The 10,537-nt window shown below is 40.5% G+C and overlaps 1 protein-coding gene across 2 annotated transcripts in view; it reads left to right on the plus strand.

Moving 5' to 3' along the window:
• Positions 1-10,537, plus strand: part of cntnap2a (contactin associated protein 2a) — a 322,443-nt gene that overhangs the window by 152,175 nt on the left and 159,731 nt on the right. For both annotated transcript variants that reach the window (XM_034861583.1, XM_034861584.1), the window contains exon 4: positions 9,859-10,006. In XM_034861583.1, coding sequence (XP_034717474.1) covers positions 9,859-10,006 — 148 coding nt within the window. The remainder of the gene's footprint in view (positions 1-9,858; positions 10,007-10,537) is intronic.

Here is a 10,537-nt window from a genome sequence, read left to right on the forward strand (position 1 = left end):
CACACACACACACACACACAAACACACACTCTCAATGACTACTGCCGACCAATGGCCGTTGGCCATTGTAAATGAATGATTACAACCAGCAATAAAGTCCAAAATGTTACAATTTAACTAATCAAACCACAGAGTAACACATTACTCACAGTCATGTAGATGACTTGTAAGTTTTTTTGAATCTACATTGATTTTAAAGTCTCTTCTAACTTTCAGCTCTATATCTTAATCCGCTGCAGTGACTTCACAGGACTTGAACGTCAGCCTCTTTAATGTCACTTCACACCATTTCAGATAAGACTTGTATGGAAATTAAAAATAGCTGAGTGTGAATAACGAAGATGATGAATTAAAATAGATAGTGAGGACACTTCCCAGTGAGTCATGGAAGTCTCTTGTGGAACCACTTGAGCGGCTGCTATTAAATGTTTAAAGCAATGACATGGACATTGTACTTGTGGCAGTGGACAAGACATAAAAAGTTTAGACAGAATACTGTCTCAGTATTTCATAAGTGTATTTTATATTAACAGTGCACAGGTGGTGCCCTAATAAACAATTAAAAATGTTTTATTTGGTTTTAGTTGGTGAGGAGTGGCATCTGTCTAACTAATTTTGCTGAACACAACTTGCCTCTTTCGAAATGCTTCTCAAGGAGGAGTCAAACATAAGTAACTGTGAAAATGTTGGCCCCCTTAAGCATCATGTAAAAACACACATACACTCAAAAATAATGAGTGGTTAGCATACACACATAAAAACGGCAACTTAGCTCCATGTGGTCTGGGAGGTTGTATAGCCGAGCTAGGAAGGCAGACTTCACTCCATCAATGTGTTGGTCCCTGGTGAACAGAGGGCAGAGAAGGTGCCAAATGTTCACAGCCTGAGTAATGGGCTCTTAAAGCTCTATTCTTTCCCCCTGTGTGTGTGTGTGTGTGTGTTATTTTTGGACACGCTGATACATCAGTGTTTTGGTTGCCATACAAAGCAGTCGAGTGCAACAAGAATATATTTATCGCTCTGACTGACAATACAAGATACTTGCAGTGACAATCAAATTGTGCTTCAATCTTGGGAAAAAGAACACACACACACACACACGCAATTATCTTCCAATTTCCCAATACATGTTGCGCCATGTATACGCTGAGTCAGCAAGGCCCTCCATTTGAATGGCTTTCTGATTTTTGCTACAATGACAAACCCCAAGCCCATGCGAATCCTGTGTGTTTGTGTGTGTGACATTGGATTCAGTGCAAGGGAATATTTTGCATATCAATGACGATTTAGTGAATTTAATGGGGAAATACTGACGATGGTGTGTTGCTTAAATGTTTCCTAACATGTGCGTAGGCCTTTTGTTCTTACGATTACTCTGCAGTTATTAATTCTCCAAAATGAAAGTTTATAGAAAAGTATTTGCAGGAAGTATTCCTTATTTTTCAGCTAATACTATATGTGAAGCAAAGAAACGGATTCCAGTTCTCTTTGTCACCAGCTCTATGGGAGCTCCCCTTAGCAGGTGAGAGCAGTTAATGAGAGACTGCACAGAATGGTAGCGCTGCGGCACATGGCTCTGACAGATACAAAGGGTTATAATAATGTGCCAGCTTCAGAAAGAACATCAGACACAACGAGCTTGCACAAAAAAAAATGAAACAAGTATCAAAGTATTTGATGCAGAGAAAGCACTAACATGCACAGAGCAAAAGATGGACATACTACTGTAACTGGTTATTATGAAACATGCCGATGTGTTTAGCAGTTTAAGCTCAGTGTTGTTCCTCAAAGATTCGTAGGAAAAGATGCAGCAAAGCAGGTGTAGACAATAATATATCAATATCAAAAGCTACTAAACACAAATAAAACTGAGGAAGATAAACATTATACGATGAATATCTCTTACATTAGAGAAATTAAATATTTCCAGGTTATAGTTTTATTTATAACAAAGAACTGTCAGGGAGAGGGAGAGCAGTCGACAATGACAAAACGTGTACAGGGGAAGTTCCTCATTCAGCCCATATGGAGCCATAGACCCAGATAAAAAGCCCATATAGCTTTCGCCTGCAGCAGAACTTGGTTGTGGTCTCCACTCTTAGTGGGAGGCTTGATTGACTGTGTAGCCCAGAATTTGTATTCAGTATCAGAATCACACCAAGTGTCAAGAAGAGGTTAGCCAGGTGATGAAGAATCTCTCCCATTGAGACAGCTTTTTACATACAATATACATCAAGGCCTGTATTTTTCACAGACATATTGTTTCAGGCAAGGGAAATAAACAACACAAAGCTGCCCATGGGAGCTTCAGTCACATGTTTAAGTTAGAACATGTTCCACTTTTGGGATTCATACACTGTTTTAATTTGTTGGAATAAGGGCGGACAAATTCATGTCCACACAGAGGAGCTAACTTATCTATCGGGACAAGTGCTGTAGCGCTATTTTGTAGTGGGAGACTTGACTTAATCCCAGCAGTGTCTGAGGCTGGTGTAACATTTAAGTTACAGTGGGTTTCTCTCTGAAAACATCATGTCATTTGACACACCTGCTAGTAGCTCTACTAACAGACTCTGTTTTCTCAAATAAGCCTGTGTTTTAGGCATTCACACACCGTCTCAGTGATGTGTCCCTACACTTCTTAATGAAAACAGAAGATTATTAAACATTTGAAAGATTCATGACTTAAATTTAGCATTACTACAGTTCATCCTGTCTTGGCACAGTAGAGGCACATACTCACACAAACACAACCACCCATAGGGCTTCACAGAAACACAAATTTCTCTATGGCCCTTCTGTTTTTTCCTGTTTACTTGTCGATAAAAACAAAAGACCAGACCAAGCTGGACTGATTTCCCCTGCCTCTGTTAGGAAGGAGCACACACACATGCACACACAATGACCCTTACTCTGGGCTGGTATAACAAAGCGTCCAGCAGCAACAAGCAAACACCAGAAAATAGCTTTCACTTGTTGTTTCTCAGTATCTGGAGATCTGTTCCCTGGAAAGGTCTGTCTCTGGCTGTCAAAACAGAGACACACAAACACAGACACACACTCACACACATACAAATAGATATTCACTAACACAGACAGAAATGACAGATGCACATTCAGTAAATAAAAAAAATGCTGCCAAGGAGAAAGGGTTAGTTACTGAGGTGTAGGAAGGAGGGAGAGCAACAGCTGCTGAGCAAGTAGATGATAACTGTATAAGCACGTGTGTGTGTGTGTGTGTGTGTGTGTGTGTGTGTGAATGCCCGGGTTTGTGTATGGGCACAAGCATGCCAACATGCATGTGAATCTTGTTTACATGGCAAGTGATGTGTGTGTATGAGAGGGAGAAGACCACAGGGGGTATTTGTTGACCAGCTGTAATAAAGTGGTTGGCTTGTTGTTTTTGAATGACAGCAACCCCAAATGCCCAACAAGGACACTGGCAGGCTGGCCCTCATTATTTTTGTTTTCCAAGTTTCCTCTCATTGCTTTTCCTCCACTGATCTCATGGGTTGCCTAAATTATGTGACAGCTCCGTGCTGTTTTGATTCTCATCCAAGGTTTTCTTCACAAACTTTGCTATTTTTAACTTTTCAGTTTTTTAGATTTTGTAACTGCATGCATGTCATCACAGGAGTACAAAAAGTAGGAGTAAATATGTTTCTGTTTGAATCTGCAGAGGATTCCCAAATATGTTCCTTTTTGTTATGGAATACTAAAGTACATTTTTAAAAGTAGTTTGACAGATAAAGCATTGTTAAAGCATACATCAATTGTAGGCTTAAACCTGTGGCGAGATCCACACCTATCCATAAAAGCATGTGTGTGTATGCACACACCCACCCACAAATACGCGCACACACACATGCACGCGTACATACAGTGAGTAAAAACTCAAAGTTGCCTCAGGCACTTTGTGGCCTTTGTTGGCGTAAATGACCTCAGTTCTTGATTAAACAAAACGTCAAAGTGTCTAAGCTCTTAAGTTGCCTGTCGCTTACACACCCATGCACCGACATAAACAGTTACACATACATACAAAATGAAGTGAGACACACACACACACACAAATCCCAATTACTCATTGGTTTGCTGGTTAATGATTTGACTTTGGAGGAGAGGGAATTAAATGGTTGACTAAGCAGCCTTTTGAGAGGTTTTCAGCATCCACAACTTTTCCTCGTTTTCATCCTCCTCCTTTCTGCCCTATCCTACCTTCAACCCTCCGCTCTGCATAGCAATGACTTTGAACTGAGCTGTTCATTCAGCCAAGCACAGATAAGTGCAGAATAGCGGGATGAACACAATAGAGAAATAAAAAAAAAAGGAAGTCGGAAAACGGTGACGGAGCTTTAGGGTGGAGCCGAAAAATGGTTTTGTTCCCTCTCTTTGTAACCCTTTCTATCTCTTTTACCTTGACGGGCAAGGAGAGGAAAGTATCGGCAGGAGAAAAGAAGTAAAGGCTTCTGCATGCAGTCAGCCTCAGCAGATATGCAGTATTTTGAGTTTAAAACTATGAAATGAGCTTAAGGGGGGGGTATTAGGTTTTAACGCTGCCATAAAGGTTTTAAAAGCCAAGATGGTGTGCAGGTGGTAGTGTGTATGTTTGCTCCCTGTGTGCATGCAGATTGATGCATTTGTGCTTTTTGTACTTCAAATCCGGAGCCAGGACCACAGGCATCTTGGAAACATTATAGGGAAGGACGAATATGCAATAGAGAGCACAAGATATAAAAGAGGATTTAACAGATTTGACTTTGGAAAGAGAAAAGAGAGAAGAGTTGTGGAGAGAAAATCTGAGAAAAGTACCAACTGCTCCGTTTGTCACTAGCCTTAGTGGTTAATCCTTGTGTTGTCTTCATGTCAAAATTGAAAATCAAAACTTTTATATATGCTTTCTATCAATGGTTTTAACTTTTTCTTACATTTTTGTTCCTTTTTTCAATGAATTTATTGTCAATAAACCTCATTTATAGAAAATTATACCTATTTTTTGAGTTAGAAAAGCAGAAATTAGGAATTATTTCGACCAAAATTAAAGGAATGAATGTTGATGAATAATCACAGAATAGAATATGTCAACTTTTAATCAATACTATTTGGAAACCACTTCAATTTGTTTTTCAAATGCTGTAAAATTGAATAAGTCACCCCATAAATGAATGAAAGTAGAGATTTGTATTTGCCAAAGAGCGTTTCAATCATGTTATTTTGGGTAATTACAATTGGGTAGTTAAAAACATTGACATTGGAAAACCAATCAATTTGACCCGAGGACAACATCAAGGTTTAAAAGAATATTTCAGTTTTTAGGACATTTTTAACATATTTTTCTTCTTTCACATGCTTGTTTTATGCGTTAGCATGCACTTTGAAGGTATACTGAACTTTGAATGTATATATTAGCTGTTGTGGTTTCATGGTTTTGAGTTTGTGTTTCTACTGGTTTTGAGGTGTTGTTGTTTCCTGTTATGTTTGTGTATTTGTTCTGTTTCCTGTCTGTTTTTTCTGTCTTGTCTGGTTTAACTTCCTGTCTCGGGTTTTCCCGCCTGTTTGATTGTTCTCCCTCACTCTGATGTGTTTCACCGGCTGTATCACCTGTCCCTTGATTGCTCGTCACCTCTTGTATTGCGTCTTTGTGCTTCCCTTGGCTTGTGTCTGATCATAGTTTGTAGTATGTCCTTGTGTCACCGTGCGGTGTGTTTCTCTGCCAGTTTCATGATTTGTTTCCCTTGGTTCCTGTTAATCTTGTTTCTTTGTTTTTTGACCTGCCATTTTGTAGACATCTTCTGTTTTAATGGATTTTTGTTCAAATAAAGACTCAAGCTCAGTACTTCGCCTGTCATCTCTGCATTTGGGTTTAACCCTCTCCACCACTCAGCATTAGCTCAACCTTAGCTCTGATGCCACTGCGCCTTATAGTCTTTTCTTTTGGTCAAAAAGTGCACCGTAAACCGGACATTAATTGAATGTTAATTACATTTATTAGTGTATAAATCGTTTTAGTGGTGTAACACTAGTTGTCTGTATATTGGACTGTTTCCCTGCACTGCAGTAGAGTTGCCATTAGATCTCACAAAGATCCATGAAGTTAAGAAACCTAACCACACCATTGGACGTCTATCCAAACTGCATGCAGAGACACAAGGAATGCACTGATGAGTATATCTGGCTTTTAGTACCCAGGGAAAATAAATACAATCCCACACAATTAAGCTATCCCATATGCTCATGAACATGAATTTGATGATTAAAATCCTTTGGAACCACTCAGTTGTCTGTCAACCTGACACATTGTTTCCCTTCTCTGAATGTGATACGGCCAGCATGAACCCTGTATTAACTAGAAATGTAACAGTTGTAATGGCTGGTGATATATATACATTACTGTTAGTGTGTGAGTGAGCAGCATGGTTGCCCTTGAGCAAGTCACTTAACCCAGATCTTAAGGACCTGTGCACCTGCGGAGACTAGTATACTGAAGTCTCCCTATTGACTCACGTGGAACTGTGTGAATTTGAAGAAGGGTGCTAATAAAAAAAACGTGTGTGTGTTTATGCGCTCAGTTAACCTTTTCTGGATAAATAAAGATAAAAATGAAAGAGTGGGAAAGGCACAGAGGAGATAAAAGCACTGCTCACCACATGTCCACTTCCCCGCCACAGTAGAAGTTCAGTGGTTCTGAGTTTAGTGTGAACTCTTGACCATCTCTTCCCTTTTAGATAGCAGGTATCTTCAGGGGTACATGACTGGTCGCTGAGGAGTCAGCTCAAAGCAGACTGTCTTTCTCTCCCCACACTCACCCACTGCCCTGCCCACTTCATGTCTTATCTAGAATAACACATGGCTGTGTAGTGTTTAGCTCTCGTCTAGTTACCTGCTAGGCTTTCAATGATGCTTCCCCCAAATGGTTTGTGTAAAAGGTTTTGTGTATATGTGGGTATAAGAAAGCATGGGAAACAGGGTGGTAGTATCATGTATTCTTGTTTCAGAGAGGAGAAAAATAGTTCAGGGACTGTGGTGAGGTGGATTAGCGGGTGGTTAGAGGTCCTCCCCATCATGTGCCAGGTCAAGTGAAGGAAGAGACACTGAGCGGGAAGAGGAAAGAAAATGAGAAGAGAGGAGTTGAAAGAAGGGGTTGTGTTAAACAGTACATTCTCTGTTTACAGTACTTTGTCGGTTACCTAGGTTTCTTCTTCATAGTTTCTTTTCACTGAATTTTACAATGTACATAGAATTAAAACATACAAAAAAACCCCACAAAAAACAACATTCCTAACCCACATTGAACATACCCAACCCCCCTGCTGTCACTCCATGACTTAAGACTCTGGTTAATAGAGGAATGTGCAACCAAGACAGCAAAATGTATTTGGGCCAGGTCTTCATTAGCATTTGGCGCTGAACGGACCTGGGCTGGGCTCATCCTTTCCAACGGTCTAATACCGGAACAGGTTGGAATAACGGATCAGAGACACATCTGGGCCAGAATTGGCCCAGTACAATTATAAATGCCATGATGTGTGGTGCTGGATCTGGCCCAGAGCCCCGACTCATATTTTACATCTGGGGCTCATCTGGCCCTGGTCTGTGATTCATATTTAGGCTATCATACAATTAAGGCCCAAAGAAATACCCACACATTTGTAATTTTCAAAATATTTTTTTTTATTTTAAAAAGAAAAAATAGAACACTACAGCCTGAACAACCATCTGTGTACATGAATTCTGTTGACCCAGATGCAGAAAAGGGTATGCATAAAACTATGTTACCTTTGTACCTTTGTAGCATTCAGAAAATAATAATAAAGGACTTATTTACAATTAGGCCAAAGATGCATTAGATCTATAAATGAAATGCTAACACAATTACTTCAAAATTCCATCGGTTGCGGAACGGCTGCGGATCAATAGGTTTCCCTTAAAGTCAATGTATGTATTTTTACGGACTGTGGAACAGCTGCGTTCAAACTCCGGTACAGCTCCGGTGTCCACAGCCCTCCGGAGCAGGTACACAGATATACGTCGGCAAGCGCAAGCTTATCTGTCCTCTCTGCACATTCACAGAGAGCATAGGTCTAACCCACACACACGTGTAATAGTTTGGTTCAAGTCACAGTGAGACATGGCGATGCCGGTAAGGTGGTTGCAACAACCACCTTCACGCAGACACCTTTCACTGTGAAGTGATAGGCTCAGTCACACAACATGTGTTCTGTAGAGAACTTTGAATCAGACAAATAGCAGTTAAATCCCTTCGATTCAAAAACAATAAAAAGTTTATAGAAAACGTCCTCATGTTGAGTCGATTGTGAACCAATCAGCTGTTAAATCAGCCGAGAGGCCGGCGTTTTCCCAGCATGCTCTTGGTCCGCCTGGATCTTGCAGTTGGTGAAAAGCAACTGCGCTGCCTGCGTCTCAGAACTGCGGCGCCTTGCTCTCATGAGACTATCGTTGCCTACGTCTGCATGACGTCAGATTAAGTTGCGATCAAGTCGGACACAAATCTAACCGGCATGCAACGGCCGCTGATTGCAGTGATCGATTCTGTGCAGACCTTGGCGGTACTTGATCCGTCCTGGTTTCACGATCCGTTCTGGGCATGTGCAATCTGCTCGCACACACGCGCAGATGATAATCATGATGTAAGAGGATTTACGGTCTGCTGTTAGCCTCCACCGGAAAGCCAGCGACGTTAGTTTAGCTAACAGCTTATTCGGCTAACCGCTAGCTGACAGCTTGACTCAGCCTAAAATAACGTTACACAAACTGAACAGTGGGAAAAGCAGCTAAAGCTAAATTAAGACTTTACAGTAATAATAAAGACAAGTATTGAGTGATTGTATTTTAAATATGCACAAGTAAAGTAGAACTGACGTAACAGCTATTATATATTTAAATGGTTATTTTAAGTTTTAAGGGTCTTTTACGTGCTACACGTATAACATTTATAAATTCAATTACCCCTCTCTAACAAGATTTATCTATGCCATTGCTTTACCTCGTGGGGCAGTTTAATATGAATTACAGCAATGCAGAAATTAGGAGAAAGTCATAATCCCATCACAACAAGAATAAAACCCATGGAGGTAAACCTTAGCTTTGCTGAAGATTTTAAGAGTGACCGCCGCACTGTTAATGTTGTTCTTTTAGTGTACTACTGTAATTACATTTCTGATAAAGAAGAACTGACAAATTAGCTAATTTAGCCTTGTGTCCTTAGGTCCATATCACTTTATTGTTGCTGCCTTTTTGTTGTTAGCCGACTATAAATTTGTTGGTGAACTGCTGCCATACACCAGACACAGCAGGAATTCTTAAAGTCAAATTGTGTTCTTTAAAGCTGCATTTAAGGAATGCGTAGGTGTTTTGAGGTGATTTCTTACAAAGTAAAACAAATACAGTATAGTGTTTTCTCGTGGCTGACATTTCAGAATAATAACTGAATGCTAGATAGATGCATATGGATAGATGCCAATATGACAAGGAACTACAAACCTCATCAGCCACAAGCCCGCTGTCAATCTATTGGGACCCAGAAATCAGCTCAAATATGGGACGGTGTGAACAGGGAAATTCTTACATCCACTTTGAGGTTGAATACAATGTGCGATTTCCTCTTCAAACCCCTGCAGTTAGATTGTCTTATATTAGATATGTAGACTCATAATTATTGTGTATGTTTTGTGAGTGTGCACCTTTAGGGGAGGATGTGGTGAGTGGAACAAATAATCTTGCTCCTAGTCCCGAAGCTGCTTGTTTGACTGTAGGCTTGTGGCTTTGATGTATTTAATTTAATTGTGTGTGTGTGTGTGTGTGTGTGTGTGCGTGTGCGCTTGCGCTTGCTTGTGTTCACAGGCCTTCTCCGGGAACTCCAACTCGGAGATCTCCGTTCGCCATGAGCTGCAGCAAGGAATTGTGGCACGCTTCCTGAGGCTCGTCCCGCTGGACTGGAGCGAGGAGGGACGTATTGGTCTGCGCATAGAAGTATATGGCTGCTCCTACTGTGAGTGGAAACAAACACACACACAAACTAAATATACTTCTCTCACGTATATTTACTACAATACTTTGTCTAGTATTTCCAACAAGATGTGTTGGGAGAGCATAATGATGGTTAGTCAGCTCTAATCATGTCACAAATGGTTTTTCTTCATTATGAGCTAATTCTGTTTAGGAATCAAAAACAAACCCAGTGATAAAAACTGCCTGGACATGATTGCACGCACGCACACATGCACGCACACAAATGTGCAGATATATGCAGAGTACAGCTACATATTGACAGACACATACAGATGCACACACACACGCACACACACACACAATCACTGTCTTTCCCTTTCTAACAAATGTATCACTCAGGGAACTGACTCTCTTGCAATCTCTTTGCGCTCATCCTATTAAAGGCTGCCAAATTGATTTTGATAACAATTTTCAATTAAGACTCTGCATAAATTACTGTTATAATTGACACACGTACATCCTTCACTCAGATGTGATTACACTCTGTGTGTGTGTGTGTGTGTGTGTGTGT

This window comes from Etheostoma cragini, chromosome 22, assembly GCF_013103735.1.
Source record: "Etheostoma cragini isolate CJK2018 chromosome 22, CSU_Ecrag_1.0, whole genome shotgun sequence".
In the NCBI taxonomy this organism is placed as follows: domain Eukaryota; kingdom Metazoa; phylum Chordata; class Actinopteri; order Perciformes; family Percidae; genus Etheostoma; species Etheostoma cragini.